Genomic DNA, 22,796 nt, shown 5'->3' with positions numbered 1-22,796 from the left:
TTTATGAAATATAGAATAAGCCATTTTTATTAATATGTTATTAATAATATGTGTATATTTCTCTTTTTCCGAATATTATTACATACTGGGGGTGCAATAAGGAATAATTTTTAGTAGCTTGATATTGATACTAAAATAGCTGTTGTAATAAGAGCACATATAATATGACTAATTAATGCACAATCTCAAAAGTAATGAGCATGAAGCATATTAAAGAGTTGTGGTCTTTTATGCAGAGCTATCATCACTTTGACATTCCATTTTGCCTATTTATTTAGCAGCATTTTTTGCCATGATTTTTGCTTTGATTGTTTTAAGTCGAAGAATAATTTCTTCAACTGTTCGTGTTTTCAATTCGTTTGCTACCAATTTTAGCCTTTCCTTTGTGGGGATAGTTGCTGGATGTTTCATTAACGCTTTTTCTAAAAGCATTTGTTCTTCATGGGTCCATGGTTTTTTTTGTTCAGAATTATTATCACTACTTTGAGTACTACTTACATGATTCTGGTCATTTACATGTTTATATTCTCTTTTATCTAATTTATCATCAATTTTTTTCATTACCCCTTTATTTTGATTTTTAAAATTATCAAATGCTGATTCTTCAAAATTTTTACTCAAATTTTTTAACGTTTCATTTTCAAACATTTCTTTGGCTTTTTTAATAACCTCTTTAACATTTTTTGTCTTAATACTGTTTGCAATAACAGTCCATCTATTTTTTGTTCCACCTGGGTATAACTTTAAAGCCTTTGATAATAAGGAAATTTCTTGGGGTGTCCATTTTGTGTTTGTATTATTTTCTGTACTTTCGTCTCCCTCTTTTTTGTTTCTTTTCTCTTCTACAGCTATTTCATTACTATTAATTTTTTCCTTTATTTGTTCATTAGTAACTTTATCATTCAGAGAGCAATTAGTTGTAATATTATTTTTTACATCAGTATGCACATCATTTTGTTCAGGGGCACCCTTTTCATTTTTTATATCTTGGGCATTAATATTTTCTTTCATTTCTAAAATTAAGTCAAAATTATTTATATATTTTCTAAAAATATCAAGTAATAATTTGATATCTTTTTCACCCAATTCAACACCTTTTAAATGTGCAATAAATCCAGTATTTTTGTTACCTTCATTTCCTGTATTATTTGATGACGTATTTTTTCCTCCAGATGTATTATTATCATTAATGTTGGATGTTCGAGGATTTTTACTTATGTTTATAAGTGTTGTTTCCTTTTCATTTTTACCAATATTTTGATTTATGTTAATTTTTTCGACGGATGAATTTTCTGGCTTATTTATGTTAAAATTTAAAAAACAATAAATTTCATATACAAATTGGCATAGTGTATCAAATGGCATATCATTCAGTTTATCTTGTATCAAATTAAAATTAAAAATATTATATAATTTTGTTATACAAACAGATTTAATATGGTGTTTCCATATTTTAGAGGCAGCTTTATTATCTTTATTTTTTTTATCATTAGAAGAATTTGCTTGATCAATATTATTATTACTACCACTTTTGTTTGTAGATTGTAGCCCATTTGCTATGGTGTTCATTTTATTTTTTTCCCTTTCTAACATAGCTAGCGCTTTTTTTTTTTGTTTTTCCATTTCTATCCTTTTATTTTCTGCAATTATTCTTGGATCATTATTATATGCTAAATCTACTAATTTATTTATTCTTAATTTTTCAGCTTTTGAGGCTTTTTTTTGAATTTTTTTATTTTCTCTTTCCATCCATCGTCTTTCTTCTCTACATTCAGCTTCTTCATAGTCATATTCGTTTTGATATGAAAAATCTCTCCAGCTTGTAAAGTCATACCAAAAATCATAAAAATATTTGACCTTGTCTATACTTGTATTTTCATCCCCTATATTTGGTACTGGCTTTCTACTTGACCATTTAGCATTTCTTTTAAAAACTGGGTTTAAGAATTCATAGAAGTTTGGAGCCTCATCTAATGCAGTTTTAGTTGGTATAGTTTCATCAAAAGGAATCGAACTGTCATATTGTTTTCTCAGAATTTTATCAGATAAGACAGCATATGAATCCTGAATTTTTAAGAACATAGTTTTTTTTTCTTCTTGGGTTAATTTTTCAATATTATACTTTTCTATATAATATGGAATATCTTTTATTATTTCATCATCTTTGTTATTTTTTTTTTTTTTTTTCACTTTTTCTTTTTCGTTTAATATACTTGTTCCTTTATTTTTATCAGGATGAAAAATTAAAATTAATTTTTTGTATGCCGATTTAATAGTTTCTAAATCATCTGATTCTTCTACATCTAATATTTCATAAACATTTATATTATTATTTATACATTTTTTTACGAGATTTGTGTTTTTTTTTAAACTTGCCTTCTCCTCTTTCTTCTTACTATTATTATTTTCTTCATAATTATCATTTTGAGATTTTTCGTTTTTTAAATTTTTACTATTATCCTTATTTCTATCATCTATATTATTTTCATTTTTTTTAATTTCCTCTAAATATTGTATTTTGTCATTATATAAAAAAAGTTCATCAATAGGAATACATTTATTGTTATTTTTTGTTAATTTTTTTTCTTTTTCTTTTAATATTGGTATTTCATATTTAATATAGAATGGAAACCCTGCTGGTTCTACTTTTTTCTTCCTTATATTTACACAATGTTCATTAGAAACAAATGGTAAATTCTTGACTTCCTTTTCATATTCTGATGAACTTTTATTTACTATATCTTCTATACATAATATCTCATCATCTTTTTTAAACTCATTATTTGGGGTATTATATTCACTCATTGTGTTTATTTGAAAAGTGAAAGGCACAAATGAAGAAGAGTGGCCAACAAAATTGTTTTCAAAAAAAAAAAATTATTTTGAATTAAGAAAATAATAATAATAAAATATGGTGTAAAAGAGAAAATAAACGTAACAATATAAAACAAATAAGTTATATATTCATTATTTTAATTATTTATTACGTATCATTCTATGTTACAATATATACAAACTTTTGACGCATTTCTATATGATTAAATATGGTTATATAATGTTTGATCCAGTTTAAAGATATAAAAAATTCCACAAATTTAAATATATTTCAGTATAAGCAGGTATGTGAAAACACTTGATTATTCATTGAATTATATAGCTCAAAGGAAAATAATATATTCAAATGCTGTATCATCATTATGGGAAAATGTCCAAGTAATTATCTCCATAAAGGCCTATATTATACACAAGTATCCATAAAACAAACTCCCCTCAAACACATGTATACATCATCAAAAACATGGCAATATGTAATGATAAGATGAAAATTATATAAATATTACTATAGACTCAAAATTAATATATACAAATGTCATAACCAAATAAATATATATATGGTTAAATACTAGGGAAATATTAAAAAATTAAAATAAAGATTCAAAGATATATAATATATTTTGTTCAATTAAAAAAAAACTTAGCATTAAATATATTAAATATAAAGAGTTTGCAAAAAGGGTTCTGACGTGAGAAAATAACCATTTATACTTATGTAAAAGTGTATATATATATTTATATATGCTTATACTTTATTATATTTATATTTATGTACAGGTAGTATATAACTACGCGTATATGCAAAAAATTCTTAATATTAAAATTTTATATAACGAACACAAAATCTTTATAAAAAAATATAAAAGAATATATACAATAAAAAGTTAAACATGTAATAAAAAAGTATATTATATATGTATTATTCATTCCATTTTTTTTTTCTTTTTTTGTGTCGAGGATAGTTAATGACATAAAAATTATTAAATATTTAATTCATTCAAAAAATATATTATTATTTGTTTAACATAAAAAATAAGGAAAAAACTATAAACTATAAATAAATACTTTTCATTTAGCTTTTTTCCTTTTTTTTAGTTCATCACATTTTTATTACTCGTTGTTATAATTGCAAATGTATTAAAGGGGGAACGCCCCATATATTTTCTTTATTTTTTTCGTTATTTATAAAAATGTTATCAGCATACATAATTGTCAGATTTATGTGACTTATTATATAGATAGCTTTTCAACTTTTCCATTTTTCAGAATGAAATATATGTTATTATATATGGATATATTTATATAGCTTCATTTTACAAGAGGATTATTAAGCTATATATCGAACTATCTTTTGTGTTCTTTGTGTGAAATATAATTTTATTCAATGAATTTATTTTATATTGCTTGTCATTGTTGTTATAGCTATTATTAATGACTGTATTTTTTATAACCAATTATTATTACAATTATTTTACCGATATATTCCTTTGTTTATGACACATTCTCATATTTACTGATATGCATTTTCACGTTTTTATTGTTTATATGTATTAATTATTTGAAGTGATTTAAGTAAATCTATGTAGGATTATAAAGGGAAACTTATTTTTTAAAAAAAACGAAAAAAAAACAAAATGAGGTTATTAAATGGCTAGCTAATTATTTCCTTAGCACTTAATCTTATTCATTCTGTCCTTTTATTATTTTAACTATTTCATACAAAATATAAATAAACTTACACCAATAAAATGAAATACAGTATAAAAATGACATTAATCTACTTACAAATGGATATATTCTTTTTCGATGAACAATTATGCATGCTACAATAGTAACATTTTTTTTTCCTCTCTCTCTCTCTCTATATATATGATGTGCAGCTGTGAACAAAAATTGAATTTTAATTTTATGCATTCTTTGCAATTTGCGAGCACACACACACACAAAAGAATATGATTAAATTATTTAAGAGGCTTCTTATATTGTATGCATTTTTCTCTATATAATATAAAAATTAAATGCAAAATATTTTATATAGAGAGTGTGTGAATTTTATAAAAAGTTATAACACAGAATGTTGAAAAAATAAGCTAATAAAATATACCAAATCATTTATTTTTTCATGCATGTAAAAATATAGCATTGCTGTATTATTATATGCTTTTTAATAAACTATAAAATATATACAAATTTTTATTCCCTATATATAATCCATAACATAAATAAAATTTTTCCAACATAAATACCATAATTTGGCTACTCCGGGAATCGAACCCGGGACCTCTTGCACCCGAAGCAAGAATCATACCACTAGATCAAGTAGCCTAAATAATGGTTATTCCTTTTAATCAATCAAATATATTATATATTTTTTATATCCAAAATAATTTTTACAGTTTGTTATTTTTCCTTTTTTACATTTTTAAATCGATTTTTTAGATTAATACTATCAATTTTATGTAAAAATATATAATGGAAAAAAAAAATATCCTTATAATTAAATGTATTTAAAAAATCAATGTAGCTTATAAATAAAACACCATTTATGGGTACAATAAAATATAGAGAGTAAGGAAAACGGGATCACATTGGAAAATTATATTTAATAATACAATTTTCTAGTAAATGTTTATATTTTTTTCAAATGAGTAAAAAGCCGAGATTAATAAAATTGGTGATAATTTTGTTAAAGAAAAAATATGCATTCTTTCACCATACATATCTATTCGTAATTGTAAGTTTAAAATGTTTATGATATAGTGAATAGTTATCAATGAAAGTTCAAAAATATATTAAAATAATAAATAAATGAGAAAATAAATGAAAAAATGATTGAATAGGATGATATTCTTAATTTCGGCCCATCTTTGAGCTTTTCGAACGACAAAGAGCAACTATTCCAAGGGAATGTTTGTCTTTCTTAAAGAAAAATAGATTAGTATTAATTCCTACTCCTCGTATTTTACATGTATTTTCTCCTTTAGAACATTTTATAAAATTATCTCGAGTTGTTTGGAAATTTGTATGAAATTCTAAAGCAAAACCGAATACAAGAGTACTATTTTCAGGACATTCTAAATCTAGATATCCATCATTTTGATAATTATCTGAGTTAACATATCCCAAATTTTTTACTTTAGTATAAGTTTGTAAACTCTCTAATCCTATAGTTGCTTTATTTACACATGCAATATATATCATACTTTGTTTGAATTTTTGATTTTGTAAAACAGCTGAGCAACTATTTTGTCCTGTACGGCAAGGATAAAGATCTACTACATTAGCAGATGATTTACCAATTCCTTTCATTAAAGCAAATCCGAATAAAATCACAGAATTTTCAGGACATGTTGCTGTTGTTTTAGTTGCTTCATTTTGTTCTACTACCTGATTTATAATGTATAACGATTTTTCTGAACATAGACCCCATATTCTTATATCTGAATATTTATTTATAAACCCATTTCCACTACATGATTCTTTCATTTGCTCACAAGCATTAATTCCGATTATTTCGTTTAAACTTTGATTTTTATAAAAATCTAAATTTAAAGAAAACCCCATTAATATACTAGTACCAATTGGGCATGTTAATAACCCAGGAGGTGAACCATGATATATTTGTTGAATCGAGTTTTCTAAATAATCGCCAATATGGATTTGATTATTATTATATTGCTGTTGATCATATATTTGTATTCCATAAGTTAAACCATAAAATATTAATGCATCATTATATGCTTTTATCATATTTGGATCATCCATAAAAAAACTAAATGGTAATAATTTTGTCCTTATAGGCATAGAATTATTATCAATCGAATTTATCCATTTTTCAAAAAATGATGAATCATCTATATTTAAACCTGGATGCCCACCAAGTATAGACACAGTTTTTGATCCATGCATTTTATTTATAAATTTTTGTATTCTTCTATTTTTACTTATAGATAATCCCATTTTATGAAAATAAAAATCAAATATCGTTTTCATATTTAAATTATTTGCTTTTATTTGATCATATTCATCTTTTTCTATATTTACTTTTATTATTATTTTACCACCTAAATACATTTCATGTGCTACATGTGTACCATGAAGCTTAAAAAAAGTCATCCACTTATTTACATTTTTTTCACATTGAGGGGTATGGGATTTGGACATATAATATTCATATGTACATTCATTATCTTCTTTTAAGCCATCAAATGTATTAGGCAACTTATTTAAAGCATTTCGAAAATTATTTGTAAATTCCCACATGTTTGTATTTGTAGGTATACCCGTATAATATCTTAAACAATATATCTTCATCATAAATATAATCGAATTTTGAATTTTTAATTTTTTTAATGCATTTTTATATCCCGCAGACGCTGAAAAAGAATATGGAAATATAAAAGGGGTACTCACCTTAACATCTGATAATAATTCTAATGTATATTCTTCTAAACTTTTTATTTCTTCGACATTTTTTGATTGATTGCATGAATGCTCTGGAATTATCCATGGAACTATTTTATTTTTATTATTATTATCCTTTATATCACCAATGTTAGAATGATTGTCTTGGCCATCCCCATTTTGTTTGATATTATCGTTGTTATTATTTATATCAGTATCTGTAATATTTATTTGAAGAACTGGGGCTCTAAATCCTGGATCGACATTCAACAATGGATCACCTTCTGGGTTTCCCATAATGATGTCATATCCTAATCCCAAATATTTTAAGGACATATCTACATCTTCTTTTTTTAATGTTTCATTTGGGGGATTTTCATCATCGATACCATAATATTTCGTGCTTATGAAGTTCGAATTTTTATTGTTGTATTTTTCATCATTCATTGAAATGGGTTCATTAACATTTGGTGTTAAAGCGTCCATTAAATCAAAATCATTAAATTTTCTTGTGACTCTTTTCCTTTGTTTATTTTTATATCTTTTTTTAATATTTGTATGACTATTTACATCAGGCTTATAGCCATATAGTAGCACATCCATTAAATCAAATTCATTTCCTGTGTCTAATGTTTTATTTATACTTTCTTTTTCATTTTTAGTAAATGACGTGAGTTTTATATTTCCATTATAATTTTCTTCCTCAGTTACACTATTTTTTATGGTTGATCCCTCACTATGATATATATTATTACTTTTAATATTGCTACTATTATTTTTCGTCGCATGGTTGTCAAATGGATATTTTATTGGAATATATTTTTCTGATTCTAAATAATTGTTATCATAGAAATCAATATTGCTATCATCTAAATTTGGGACATTAAAATTATTCTTTACACTTTTAAGATTATCAGTATAATTTTTGTTGTATTCATCCAAATGGTCATGAGAATTTATAATACTGTTTTTTGTATTTGTAAATTGCTCATTATTCATGTTCGTGTTTAATTCTGTTTCATTTTTATGAACTATATTATGTTGATTTATGCTACTAGAATCTACCCCCCCTTTAGCATTCTTTATTAAGGAATTATCTTTATTTAATTTCTCAAGAGCATTGATATTATTATTATTCCCAGATGATTGCTGTAATACAGGCATTTTACCCAAAGAATATAATTGATTGTTTAATAATCCTTTATAACTATTTTTCAATCCCCCATTTTGATTAACTAAATTAGTATTTGTATTATGTGACTGTTTTTCATTTATCAAATTAGCAATGGTGTGTTCTTCGATACTGCCTGCATCACCATTTTTATAAGTATATGAATTTTCACTTATTTCACATTTTATACTATATATTATAATTTGCACTAAAATTAAATGAAAACATATAGCTTTTACAGATATTGTCATGAATGATTTTTATTGTTCTATATATTTTAATGAAATATTTATGAACTAAAGATCATTCTTTTTTGAGAGAATAAATGGGATCCTAATTGTAGAACACTATATTGTTCTTTTAAATAATAAAAATATATGTATACACTAAATTGTATAGAAATAGAAAACAAGAATGTTATTTTTTGTAACAAATAATCTGCTTAAAGACAGACAACGGATGACTTTATTGCAGAATTGATGATATATATACCAGTACATTATAGTGTATGAAAACACATGAAAACATACATATTTATTTACATAAATATTATATTTGCGTCGATACGCCTAACAAAATGAATAAATGTTGGGTTTTATGCATATAACACAATTATTCATTGTATATTCTTATCATCATAACTCTATGATTTCTCTATATATGTTTTGTTTATATGTTTTTAAGACAATAATAATTTTTAGTTTCACAAGACGCTTAAACAATTGAAATTGTATACTTAAGGTCGTTTTATATATTTTTTTTAATACAGAGATTAATTTTATTATTATGTACAATTTTTTTAATTTTATCGAATTTTTGCATAACACAAATATTCGCTGTAACATATGTCTATAATAAGCATAAAAAAAATTAAGAGAAAAAATATATTAAAAATTTTAATAGTAAATAATTTATATAACAAGAGTATATGCTATGTTTATTTAATTTTTATTATCTTATATTAATGGTAAAAATATCGGCATTAATAATCCAATGAAAATGTGTTAAGACAATTATAGGGATGTTATTTCCTATGTGCATTTAAACAATATGCGAACATTGGAAAATCCACATATTGCCGTGAAAATTGAGGTGATATATATGCATTTATATATTAATTTTGTTTAATTGCATTTTTAACAATGAACATAATAAATGGTCCAAAAGTGAAATAATTTTTTGCTAGCTCAAAACACATTAAAATAAAAAATATATTTAATGTATTTTTGTGATATAGGATGCCAAGTTAATTTAAGATATTTAATATACATATTATTTTAATATAGTTTATTCATTTTTTATATTGGAAGTCATTATAATATTCGAAAAATTAAAGGTCTTTTACAATATTATAATATGAAAAAACAGCCTTAAAACGACATAAATAAAATATAGGTCATAAAAAATTAATTTTTTTAAAGAGCTACAATTTTTTAAGAGTGTAGAAATGAGAAAGAGAAAATATATAAAATATTTATGTTAAAAATTCACTCGAAAAATGGTAAATACATAAATATATATATTTTATTTTGGTACCTTTGTGCTAATAAATTCATACCAAAATATGTCACAATATTTTAAATAGTGTCTTTATGCACACTTATGAGTACTTTTGTTGAAATAATTTAAAATGATATGAAAATTTATGAACAAAAAAAAACATATAGTATGGTGAGCTTTATATATATTTTTGGCTTTATTTACGATTAATTCTCTCTTGAAATAAAAATATGAACACATCATAAATATAAAACCATGCAAAAAAAAAAAAATAATGTACACATTTGTTCTGTTTATGTGATACACACTATATCCACACATGTATTGGGTGTCTAGCTTAATTTTATTTATGCTGTTGAAATGAGCTATATGTGGCTCATATCAATGAGCAAATGCAAATAATAAAAATTCGAATAAGTTTTTGTCGATTTTTACATGTACAAAAAAAAAAAAATGAGGTAGCTATATACATAATAAAAGAAAAAAAGAGCTATTTTTTCAATTTACTGCATTATTTTTATGAACAATGGTATTATAGTTATAAATTTGGCTTTAATTATTAGCTTTTTATTATATTTTTTGGTTGGTAGGTGTTATTTACAACTTTATTTTTACACAACTGGATTTTTAATAAAAATTAAAAATAATAAAATTTATAATAAAAATGAAATAAAATAATATCTTTAATTTTTATTTTGTAAAAATGTTATATATTTTTTTAACAAAATTTTAATTATAAATTATAAATGACATAATCTTTAAATATAATTTTCTTGTTTTTTTGTGTCTTATTTTACGATTGCGTTTTTATATTTGTTTTTTGTGAAATAATTTTTATAATACATTTTAAAAGAATTTATCAACATTTCAACTGTTCTTTATAATTAAAATTAACAAAAATGAATAAATTAACAAAATTGTCAGTTATATCATCGATCCTTGTATTTTTTTGCTTTTTTAACGTTCTTTGTTTGAGAGGCAAAAATGGATCAGAAATGTCATCATCTCTTGAAGGTGGAGTAGAATCTGCCAATCGTATAAAAAACAGTTTATCGTCATTTATATCAGAATCTGCATCAGTGGATGATATTGGAAATGGATTAGCTGAAACAATTACCAATGAAATCTTTAGTGCATTTCAACAAGACTCAGCATCATTTTTACAAACCCAATTTGACATAAAAAAACATATAAAAGAAAATGCAAAGAAAGTACTTATTGAAGCCATAAGATTAGGATTAGAACCAATTGAGAAGATTGTAGCACAATCTATTCAACCTCCTAAAGTCAACCGTCATACATACTCATTAGTGTCTCCAGTAGTGAAAGCGCTTTTTAACAAGATAGAAGAGGCTGTTCACAAACCAGTTAGTGATAATATATGGGAGTATGAAGGTGGTAATGAAGAATATGATGAAAACGAAGAAGAATTCGACAATGATTTATTTAATTAAAATTCATTTTATTTGAGAAGCATATGCATTTAATATCAATGATAATAATGTAGACAATATTATTGTGTAACATTTTATAGTTTTTTGTATTGATGGATTACCAAAACTATACTATATTTTAATATATATATACATGCATATGTATATATAAGTGATGTTTTTTATATACTATGCTTTTTTACCTTATGATTTAAAAATTTTGTTTTTTGTTTTTTCAATATTAAGCTTCTTATATTTTAATTAATTTATTATATTTTTTATGTGGACTTGATTTCCTTATTTTAAACACATTTTTGATTTTAATAATAGAACATAGATATTAGGTATTTTCAATTTTATTATAATTATATATTATTTTTAATTCCGTTTATTATAATTTTTCTTTAAAAACAACATTAAGTGATAATCATAAGATTTTTAATAACAAAATGCATTGAGACAATAATTTCCAAATAAGTTGATAAAATAAAATCAACAAATAATGCCAAATTTAATTAACATCGGCGTTTATAGTTCATATGGAGTCCATGCTAATTTATTAATTATTTATAGAAAGTAAGGAAATATATGTATTAGACAGCAATTCCTTTGTATTTTTTATGAGCTATTAAAAGCTCAATTGCTCAAAAAAATTAGGTGTTTCTTCTATAAAAAATAGTATCGAAAAAATATACAGGATTACATTTAAAAAAACTTAACAATTTCAATGAATATTTTAAGAAAAAAGTCATGTATCTTCAGTTCAATGCATACCTAGTTATTATCATTAAATATGAAAAAAAAAAACAATCGCATCACAATCTAGCTAATATTCTTAACTAATACGTTTAAATAAAGGAAATCCATATTGCACAAAAAAAAAATAAAAAAAAATAATATAGTGTGCACATATACAATTTTTTTTTTATCATAAAAATATGTAAATTGTGAACATACACTAAAAATTGTAGATTTTAGTAAAAATTACTTACGGATTATATATGTGCTTATGTGCAAAATAAGAAAATTTAACAAACGTAAAATGAATATAAAATTAATATCCGTAATATATATATTTTAAGACAAATAAATCTACAAGCAGCTTTTTTAAAATCATATTTAGTGGTATATAATTTAATGATATAAAAATATTTTTTATGTTTTACATATTTATGAGGTAATTATTTTCATTAGGATTATTGTTTAATATATAAAATTTTAAAAATTGAAATAAACAAAATAAGATATATAATCGGATAAGAAAAAATATATTTATTAAGATTAAACTATTTGCATTATAATAATTCGTAAAAAACAAGTATATACTACACACAATGAAGCGTATTAATATTCCAACATCAACTATAGGGTGTCTATTATTATTTTTGTTGAGCTCCCAAAATGGTCAATACGAGTGCATGAATATAAAGGGATCATCAAATAATGGAAGTGAAAGCAATGAAACTGTTAAGGCTCAAAATGGAAAATTAAATACACAATGGAGTGAGAAAGGATATAATTTTATGGATCTCATAAAAAATGGCTATGTGGAAAATAAAGACTTAGATGATATTAAAGATGATCTAGCTTCTGAATTAGCTACAAAAATACAAAATACCGTAACCAATTATATAAAAGAAGACCACGATGAAGGTGAGATAAATGCTAATGATATAAAAAATTTGAAGATTTATGTAAAGGACATTTCTGAATATGTAGGCTTAAAAGCAGCAGATTTATTAGATAAAAATTTAGAAAATGCTCTTAAACCTATTATAGAAAATAAACCACATGACAAATCCGACAATAAATTAAGTAACGAAGGTACAAGCAGTTTTAGATTTAACAACGAAATTATTGACGATGAAGACCCTGAACAAGAAATTGATCATTTTGCAGATGATTTAACTGATGACTATGAAGTTAAGCAACATGAAAATTTAGAACACTACGAAAAGGAAATAAATCCACATCATTAAAATTAAGTTGGAATAATAACTAAACATGCTCGTGTATTTGCGCCAATATATGCGCATACATATGTGTATATGCATATTCCAAGTGGTCAAGGACATTTTTTGTTGTTGAACTAAACTTTATAAGTATGATTAAAAAGTATAGAAAAAAAATTTGTAATAAGAAACTCTTCATAATAGTTATAAAAATATGAATTGTTTTTTTTATTTCATTTATATTATCGTAGTTAATTTAGAAAAATAATTTTTTACAAACTTCGTGATCGTCTTTATGAGTATATGTTGTTTTATTATTTTTACATTCATTATATTTTACGTATGTATGGCGAATTAATTCTTTACATATTCAGTAGATCAAAATTCTTTAATATGCATATCCATATATGTTTCCTACTATTTATACATGCATTTTTGCATAAGCTTGTGCACGAAAACCCATATAAAATATCTACATAATATATAGACATATTCGAAACACAATAAATGTAAAAAATAACTGAGAGAAATTTAACAAATAGAATAGCTTATACAATCGTTTTTTTCACTTTCTTATGGAAAAAATGTGCACTATTAGTATGCTAATGGTGTAAAAGTTATGAACTAAAAAAATAAAAATCAACACTGTTATACTAGGTTATAATTATATACTTCTTTAAATTAAAGACATTATGATGTTGTATTTAGTTATTACTTTTTTAAAAGTTGTTATTTTTTTTAACTATGAAGGAAATTATAAAGTGCCACTTGTATAGTGAACACACATACAGGCATGGTAGATTATTTTTTTATAATTCCCCATGATATTAGTTTATAAAAAAAATCAACAAATAAATGATGATATAATATAAATATTATTTTAAATTTAGTGGAAATTTTATTTAATTTTGTACAAATATAATTGGGATAAATAACATCCCAAGTAACAAAAAAATAGAGTGAATAAAATAACAAAATAGGATATAAAAAATAAAAAAGCGAATAGAATGGAACGATATCCATTTGTCTACATGTCTTGAAAAAAAAAATGGGTCATTCCTCCGTTTTAAGAATATTAAAAATATATTTAAGAATACTTTGAGCTGAAATAGTAATTAAAATTTTGTATAAATTATAAAAAGGTAATCTTTTGAAAACTGCATGATTTACTGTAATTGTAGCAATATTATAAAAGAAAAAATAGCATATAAAATATATTTTATTATGAATATTTTTTTTGTCTTCTAAGCATTTAAGAGATCCAAATATTGGGAAAATTAAAAAGAAATATAAAAAATATATTTTAAGAATAAATGATGGGAATATTAATAATACTAATTGAGGCATATATATTATTATATTAACCAAAATTTTAATATAAATTGGCAATTTAATATTTTCTGCAACATTGTCCTTAATAATAGATTTGACACAAGTAATACCAAAGCTCACTGATTCATTTAATTTTAATTTATCTTTTACTATGTTTACTACTTTCATTAATATATTACTTCTTTCAGCGTATCCTATATCATTATCACTTTTCTTGTTTTGTTCGCTTTCACTATTTAGTCTAACATTAAATAAGGAATATAAGATTACATCCAAGACACTAATTATAGTATTTTTCAATGCTCGAACTAATATCGATGATTTGTAACTTTTTAAAAATACAAATTCATGCAATTTTTCGCTAACATTAATACATATTGTAAGTAAAATAAAATATTCAAAGATATGCGATCCTTTATTAAATCTTTTGAAAAAAAAGAAGTAGCTTAAAAATTTTAAAATGTTAATAAATAGCCAATATTCTAATAAAATTAAAACATCATAATACATTTTATCTTTATTATCAATATCTTGAGAGGAGTCTGAAAATTTACGATTTTCTGATTGATTTGCTAAGCAACTTGATAAACTTTCAGTGCTTTGACTTTTTAATGAGTCTTGTTTCTGTTTTTTTAAACCTAACTTAAAATTTTCAAAACTAAAAGGAAAAAATGATTTTTCGTTTTTCTTTTTTTCATCCTTTTGATTATCATTTTCTGTCCCATTTGTTATCATAGCTTTATTATCATCAGCTTGAGGACTATCAGATGTTTCATTATCCAAATTGTCCCCCCCCTTTCTATAATGCAACCCTGGATTATTTTTTTCTGATTCTACAAGAATGCTTTCTGTTGATTCATTATATTTTAGCATATTATGTTTGTTTGCGTTCCCATCACTTTCTATAATACAATTTTGAGATATAGAATCTATAAAACATTTATTTATATATGGCAAATATACATATTTTCCAATAATAATAATCGAATATAGTGATGGTAAGGGGAAAAATATTGAATAGATAAAAAAATGAATATACTTGATTTGTATTGTTTTTATTAATATTAAATATAGTAATATACTTATAATATATGGGAATATACGGAACAAAAAGTTATTTAATTTGAATAATTTTTTTAATAAATATTTATAAAATTTTGTAATTTTGTTTAATGTATATTTTATAACTCCTGTATATATAAGATATAAAAATACTATAAAAGATAATGCTAAACCTATAATGTATTTTTTTGTTGTTGCGTCTAAGGATAAATAATATGCTTTTGATTTAAAATATGCCCATTTTAAATATGGCTCAAGAATTATAAACCATAAAAATAAAAGTTTTAATAAAGATATTAATGTTATTCCATAGGCATATAATATACGATAACTTGATTTACCAAATACTGATATAAACATTTTCGAATTTTCAAAAAATTCAATAAACAATGCAATTCCATCCCCTCCTTTATTATTATATATTATATTGCTGTAATTAATTTCATATAAAAAATATTGAAACATATTTGTAAATCTATTTTTAATTGCATCAAATCGTGTTTCATTTTTATTTATATCATCATTGTAATCATAAAGATCTCCACTACGTATAATCCCTAATTTAACTTCGCATGTTTTACCAGGAATAGAACATGATAATTCACTATCTATTTTATTATAGTTTATCACATTTTCATCGGTATCATTGTCATAGTTTCCATTTTGATAATTACTATTACTTCCATTATCGTGGTTTGGAAAATTATAATTTAAAGCGCCATGTCTATATCTTCCTCGTTCATATAGTACTATAATTATACTAGCTATGGATAATATTAAAAATATGGCGCACTTCTTGAACATTTTATTAATATGCATACATATATAACATTCTCTATATCTATAATTATATGCTTATTTTTTTTATAATGATTATACTATGAAATATATTCATTATAGAGAATTTTATGAGAAAATAATATATTATTATACATATTTTTTTTTTATTTTAATATGTGATTTTACTTCCATGGCTTGTTAACTTGATATTCAATGGCATTATGTTGCTTCTGTCAATATAACTGAAATATGTTTTTCTATATTTTGTATACAGATATGCTGAATGAAGCTGTTTTAATTTTATTTAAATTTCCAACTCTCCAAAATAGTATTAATTTATTTAAACAATTTCAAATATACAAGTAATAATTTTAGTCACTATATAGCTATTTAAATCATATTAGCTAATATAAATTTTTGATAAAGTAGTAGTACTCAAAAAATAAATATATATATTACACATATATATATCTATTTAAAATTTTTGGATAATAAGCACATTATATATAAAATTTATAGATCTTAGATATTTGAATAATGACTCTATTTGTATCTAAATTTAATGGTTAAAGTATTGATTAAAAAAAAATAAATAATAAATAATTAATTAAAAAAAATTTTAATATCAAAATATTTATTACTTTTGAATGTGGTGATATACTTTAATTCATGCAATAGTATATATTATATATACATACTTTTAGATTTTCTAATTATATATCTTGATCCTATATTATTATAATTACTATAATTTTTAAAGATGTGTAAAATGGCTTTCGAATTTGCAATACTGGAAGCAAACCCTCTAAATTATTTATGAGAAGTTGTATTCACAATTTAGAAACTAAACTTCTACATATTTTTGAAACATATCTTTATTATATTTTAATCAGTTCTCATTGTTTTACTCTTTAATACTTTTAGCGCTTAAAAAATACCATATATTTTTCTCTATATTTTTTTATTATTAGCAGTTTTTTTTTTTTTTTATAAACTTTTAAAATTTCGTTATTTAAAATATTTTTGAAGCGTATGTAAGTAATTTTGTGCATATGTAGTAAAAAAAATATATCATACGTAAACACGCATAATAGAAAAGTTTTAAGTTAAAAAAATGTAGTTTTTTGTTTTATTTTTTTATTTTTATATATATAAAATAATATAATAATATTGTTTTACAAAGTTAAGGGAAATTATAAACCCCACGAAAATTTAGTTACTTAACATGCATATGACGATATGTATATATAACAATTAGAAACTGTTTATGGGATTATGAAAAGAAAAAATCGCATAAATTATATTGTCTGTGAAGTCTCTTTTATTTGTACCAATGAATAAATTATAAACAAATAAATATAAATATTATAATTACACGAAGTGTACATTTTTTATTAAATTTCCATAATCCTAAATATAATTTATATTTAAGGGTAAGCAAAATTATTTTTTCTATAATATACCTTTTTATTTAAAATTTTTTTCATATGTCATGTTTTTGAATTTGAAGAGAATATCACGTTAAATTTAAAAAAAAATTCTTGGAATTTTTTATTTCATACTCATAATGTTATATGCTGGAGTTCATACCAATAAGATGTGTTACTCTCGCAATGTATGTATTATATAAGTTTAAAATTATATATATATAAGTTACCAGAAAATATATTTATGCATTTTATGCAGAATTAAAAGAGGCCATTTTTTATATACATAGAAAACTATATGCATGCATATTAGTTACATATACAAAACATCTTAAGTTATAAAAAAAAAAAATGAGCAGAATAGAGTCCGTATATATAAACGATGACAACAATGATATATCACGATGGAATATAATATATCCTAATTATTTAAATAAAAAAAAAAAAATAAAAGAAGGAAGAAAAATAAATATAAATTTTTGTGTACCAGACCCATCTGTTCATGAAATATCATTAGCATGCAAAGAATTAAATATACCATGTGTTATAGAGCAAAATAAATGTTACCCTAGAGATTGGCTAGTAGAAGGAAGAGTACGAATTAAGATACCCACTATAGAAAATGGAAAGACAAATAAATTTGCTTTAATGAGACAAATCGGTTCGAAATTACAAACAATAAAAACAAATATCGATTGTAGTGCTTCTACTAATCAAAATAATTTAACAAAAAAGAAAAAAGAAAAAGACAAGGAAAAAAAAAAAAAAAAAAAAACTTAAGAGAACCATAGTAAAATTTAATAGTATCATCCCAAATTATAATAAGGCTTCAAACTATTATTATGATATTATTATTATATATTTTAAAGGAATGTAAATATTTGGATCTATGTATACACATGTGTGTATAATCATTGCGTAACGATTTTTCGAGGATATATAAGCCAATATAAGATAATGATTAAATTATAATGCTGCATAAATAAATTTGTTATTTTGCTGTATTTCATAATATTGTCCTCATTTGTATCTGTAAACATTTAATTTATTTTTGTATATGTTGCTTTTCATTTATTAAAAAAATATTATAACTTTATACTTGCTAAAAAATATATCACTATTTTTTACTTAGATGATTTTCCTATTTTTTTATGATAATAAAAATACATATATAAAAAATGTATTTATATTTTTTTTTTGCATTAAGAAATTTTTTTATTTGAATAATATTATTTTAGTTACTATACTCACCCAAGTGACAAAACAAAAAATAAAAATATATAAAATAAACCTCCGGAAAAAGTAATAAAATAAAAATTGTAAATAATTATTTATTATAAAAAACGTATTATATATGCTTAACACAATGAAGTGTCTATAATTATGAAAAAAGTTATAGAATATAGTTATATGCAATAAAAGTATCTTTATATATATATTCGGCAAAAATGAATATTGTTCTATTATATATGCGTGTATCTATACATGCATTTTAATAGTTTATTAGTGAGATTGTAGGGGTCATAAATGCTTTTATTAATTCTGATGGATCTTTATTTTCAAAAGAAATTTGATAAAGAATAGTAAGGAGGGGGAACTTATCGGTTAATTCATTCTTCTGAATCATATCATATGCATATTTTAAGGTAACAATTCCCTGTACAATAAAGTAATGAGAAAAAAATAAATAAATTGATACACATATATTTGAAGTAGTTTCATAATTCTTAAAATGAAATACATAAGTATTGTTTTAAATTGCTTATCAATTCCTTTTATTTAAAGAGAATGTACTAGAATCACATATATTAACATTTTTTATGCAATAAAATAATAACCTGTAACTTTTGACCATTCAATAGTTCTATTTCCAATTGTTCCCATGATTTTTTTGGATGACTTTTTACAAATTCAGCGGCACATCTTGCATTTCGTCCTGCTAAGAAAGATGTTATAATATCTGCAAATCCACAACTTTCAAAAATTACATTTTCGTTAAAATTTTCAAAAAATGTTTTTCCAAATAAAATAGTTTCGTTAATTCCGATTCTGATAATTGCAGCTTTAGAATTTGTACAAGTTTCTAATCCGTCACAAAACCCTGCAGCCATTACTACAACATTTTTTATGGCTCCAAATAACTATACGTTCACAAGGAAAGAAAAAGGGAGCATGTATAAATATGTATACATATGTATATGTATGTGCACATGCATTTTGTTATTAGAACTTTTTCATCTTACTTCAACTTCGACACTCCCGTCAACACAGTTAATTTTGAAATAAGGAATATCAAATACTCTTTGCCAAATTAATAATCCGTCTTTATCTTTTCCTCCTATTGTAGCTTCAGAAAATCGTTCCAAAGCAATATCCTACAAAAAATGATATATGTACAATGAAATAACAATTTTTTAATGTATATATGACAAGCTAATGATTCCACAAGTGTATGTATTAGTTAAATTTATTAATCACTTTTTCTTAACAAAAAATATACATGTGTATAATCATATAAATAAAAGTATTTTTTTCCTATTATTATAATGCTTATACTAACCATAGCTATATTCGCACCCGATAAGGCACAACATGGAATATCTAAGGCTTTAGAAATTAAATTTGAGCAAAGGGATATTTTATTATCTTTGAATATAAATCCTTTAGTGAGTGATATTGCCTTTACATGTTTGCCTATTTTAATTGATTTGTTTTCTTTTATTGAATTTAATAATCCTTCTAAATATTGTGATGGAATAGTAAATATTAATAAATCGGAATTATTTATAACATATGTTAAATCTGAATTTGCAACAACATTATGTGGTAATGGTATGCCTTTTAAATATTTTATATTTTCATGTGTTTTATTTATAATTTCTACTAGGCTTTCATTATTTATCTTTTCATCTCTACACCACATTTTTACTTCATTATCAAGTATATAATTATTTTTTGCATTAGCCCCAACAATTTTGCATATAGCACTAGCCCAGTTTCCACATCCAAGTATTGATATCTACATGTACAAAGGAAAAAAAAGTATAGAAATATGTATATTCTGGACTATCCCTTAACTGTGGTTTCACACATACATAACGTTATTCTCTCCTCATTTTAATGGGGCATAATATATGTATCTATTTATATATTATCCGAGAGAAAAAATAACACCACAAAACTGTAGTTTTATTATCTCATTATGTAACTCCATGAATATACATATTTGTACTATTTTTTATAATCTTACCTTGAGAGGGCCTTCTTTTAGTTTATCAAAAATACTGCGACGCATCATTTTTTGGAAACCACCCTAAATGTTTTTATATAAAATTAGTATATATATTTTTTATTATAAATATTTGTTCAAAAAAATTGGGAATACTTAAGCATTTTCTATAATATTGCATTATATGTAATTATAGATGTTTATTATATATTTATGCTTTTCTATTTTTTTATTTATTTAAGTAGTTTTTTTCAAAGTTACTTTATTTAAAATTAAAAAAAAAAAAAAAAAATAGTATGAAGTAAAAGAATGGGGGCATTAAAAATTTTTTCGAAATAAATTTGCTATCACTATTTAAAAGAATGACAGTATAAATAATAATTTTCCATGCATTTTTTTTTAATGATTTTATTATACAATTTTTGCATTAAAATTTTAGTAATAATTTACTTATTTAAAGAATATTGTAAAAAAGCATACACACTGCATGTATATGTAGGTTTATATACGCTTTTTTTTTCTTTTAATATTTAGTAACAATTTTATGGGTGTTCCATCCATATAATACTTTTTATATTTTAAATATAAACAATTTTAATCTGTTTATTACAGTTTCATAGTTTTAGGAATGCTATGAAAATGGAACTATATCCTCAGACTTATCGACATTTATTGAAATTCCTCTCCCTCTATATAATTGTGCTTCACTTATTAACAATAAAAACAAATTAAGCATTACAGCTGATATAATAATTTTATATTGTTTATATAACCATGGAGGTACCAAACATTTTATATGTAAGAAATAATAATTTAATAATAGAGTAGAATAAGATAAAATTAATAAAAACACACTATCTCTTGGAAAATTTTCACATAAAGAAGCTGATAATAGTCCAAAAAATAATGGAATTAAGGCTGATATAAAACGTAAACTATTATATAAACCTTTATGCTTTCTATTAGGGGGTATTCCATATTGAATTAATTGTAATAATGAATTAAATCCTCCATTTAATACTAAAAAACATGAACAATTATAAATTTCAAATGTAAATATATCTCTTATATAATTTTCTATACCTAATTCTGGTAATATATGAATTAATAATACTCCACTTGATAAAGTAAATAAAAAAAATGAATGAATTATTTTAAAATTGATTGGCACTTTATTTGTCCTTCCTTCAATTGGCAAATATTCGAATAATGTTTTATTATGACTATCTTTTATTTTTATATCGGCATATTTTTTTTCGATTATTTTATTATTAAAATATATATCTCGAATGTCTTCTTCCTTTGGGTTTAATGGAAATTTTATATTTGTACTTTTACTGTTTCCCTTTTTTTGTTTATAATTCTGGAGTTCTTTGTTTGAAAACATCCTTTTCGCATTATAAAAGTGTTTGTAATTTATATCATATATTTTATACCCTTTATTATATTGTGCTACCCCTAGTTGTAGGGACTTGTTTCGAACTAACTTGAGCATCTTGTCATAATGCTATATCATTTGTATATCAAAAAAAGAAAAATAAAACAATGAAACCAGAATATAAATATATTCAATCCCGCATAAGTGTGTATATATAAATCAATTTATGTATTACATGTTTAGCTATATATTTTATATCCCGTTGTGTTTTTTGAAACACCTAAAAATGCTAA

The 22,796-nt window shown here is 23.0% G+C and overlaps 8 protein-coding genes and 1 non-coding gene across 9 annotated transcripts; 3 read left to right on the top strand and 6 right to left on the bottom strand.

Moving 5' to 3' along the window:
• Window positions 1-270: 270 nt before the first annotated feature.
• Window positions 271-2,805, bottom strand: PVVCY_1403460 (DNA-binding chaperone, putative; the record flags this gene model as incomplete). Its single annotated transcript, XM_008624684.1, has 1 exon — window positions 271-2,805. One exon carries the CDS (start codon window positions 2,803-2,805, stop codon window positions 271-273), a length of 2,535 nt encoding a protein of 844 aa, XP_008622906.1.
• Window positions 2,806-5,088: 2,283 nt separating this feature from the next.
• PVVCY_1403450 lies at window positions 5,089-5,160 on the bottom strand. The gene has a single exon. It is a non-coding gene; the product is annotated as a tRNA-Pro (tRNA).
• Window positions 5,161-5,685: 525 nt separating this feature from the next.
• On the bottom strand, window positions 5,686-8,661 carry PVVCY_1403440 (perforin-like protein 2; the record flags this gene model as incomplete). The annotated part of the gene is made up of 1 exon (XM_008624685.1): window positions 5,686-8,661. One exon carries the CDS (start codon window positions 8,659-8,661, stop codon window positions 5,686-5,688), a length of 2,976 nt encoding a protein of 991 aa, XP_008622907.1.
• Window positions 8,662-10,809: 2,148 nt separating this feature from the next.
• On the top strand, window positions 10,810-11,364 carry PVVCY_1403430 (cell traversal protein for ookinetes and sporozoites; the record flags this gene model as incomplete). The annotated part of the gene is made up of 1 exon (XM_008624686.1): window positions 10,810-11,364. One exon carries the CDS (start codon window positions 10,810-10,812, stop codon window positions 11,362-11,364), a length of 555 nt encoding a protein of 184 aa, XP_008622908.1.
• A 1,313-nt stretch (window positions 11,365-12,677) lies between these two features.
• Window positions 12,678-13,322, top strand: PVVCY_1403420 (male development gene 1, putative; the record flags this gene model as incomplete). The annotated part of the gene is made up of 1 exon (XM_008624687.1): window positions 12,678-13,322. The coding sequence occupies one exon, from the start codon at window positions 12,678-12,680 to the stop codon at window positions 13,320-13,322; it is 645 nt and encodes a 214-aa protein (XP_008622909.1).
• Window positions 13,323-14,348: 1,026 nt separating this feature from the next.
• On the bottom strand, window positions 14,349-16,493 carry PVVCY_1403410 (conserved Plasmodium protein, unknown function; the record flags this gene model as incomplete). The annotated part of the gene is made up of 1 exon (XM_008624688.1): window positions 14,349-16,493. One exon carries the CDS (start codon window positions 16,491-16,493, stop codon window positions 14,349-14,351), a length of 2,145 nt encoding a protein of 714 aa, XP_008622910.1.
• Window positions 16,494-18,247: 1,754 nt separating this feature from the next.
• PVVCY_1403400 (signal recognition particle subunit SRP19, putative) lies at window positions 18,248-18,676 on the top strand (the record flags this gene model as incomplete). The annotated part of the gene is made up of 1 exon (XM_008624689.2): window positions 18,248-18,676. One exon carries the CDS (start codon window positions 18,248-18,250, stop codon window positions 18,674-18,676), a length of 429 nt encoding a protein of 142 aa, XP_008622911.2.
• Window positions 18,677-19,388: 712 nt separating this feature from the next.
• PVVCY_1403390 (glycerol-3-phosphate dehydrogenase, putative) lies at window positions 19,389-21,194 on the bottom strand (the record flags this gene model as incomplete). Its single annotated transcript, XM_037634878.1, has 5 exons — window positions 19,389-19,553; window positions 19,735-20,037; window positions 20,140-20,271; window positions 20,457-20,915; window positions 21,147-21,194. The coding sequence occupies 5 exons, from the start codon at window positions 21,192-21,194 to the stop codon at window positions 19,389-19,391; spliced, it is 1,107 nt and encodes a 368-aa protein (XP_037490919.1).
• A 562-nt stretch (window positions 21,195-21,756) lies between these two features.
• Window positions 21,757-22,620, bottom strand: PVVCY_1403380 (conserved Plasmodium protein, unknown function; the record flags this gene model as incomplete). The annotated part of the gene is made up of 1 exon (XM_037634877.1): window positions 21,757-22,620. One exon carries the CDS (start codon window positions 22,618-22,620, stop codon window positions 21,757-21,759), a length of 864 nt encoding a protein of 287 aa, XP_037490918.1.
• Between the last annotated feature and the right edge of the window lie 176 nt (window positions 22,621-22,796).

The sequence above is a fragment of the Plasmodium vinckei genome (genome assembly GCF_900681995.1).
Source record: "Plasmodium vinckei vinckei genome assembly, chromosome: PVVCY_14".
NCBI lineage: Eukaryota > Apicomplexa > Aconoidasida > Haemosporida > Plasmodiidae > Plasmodium > Plasmodium vinckei.
The sequence above is the reverse complement of the archived record's forward strand: the minus strand, read 5'-3'. Positions and strand labels throughout refer to the sequence as shown.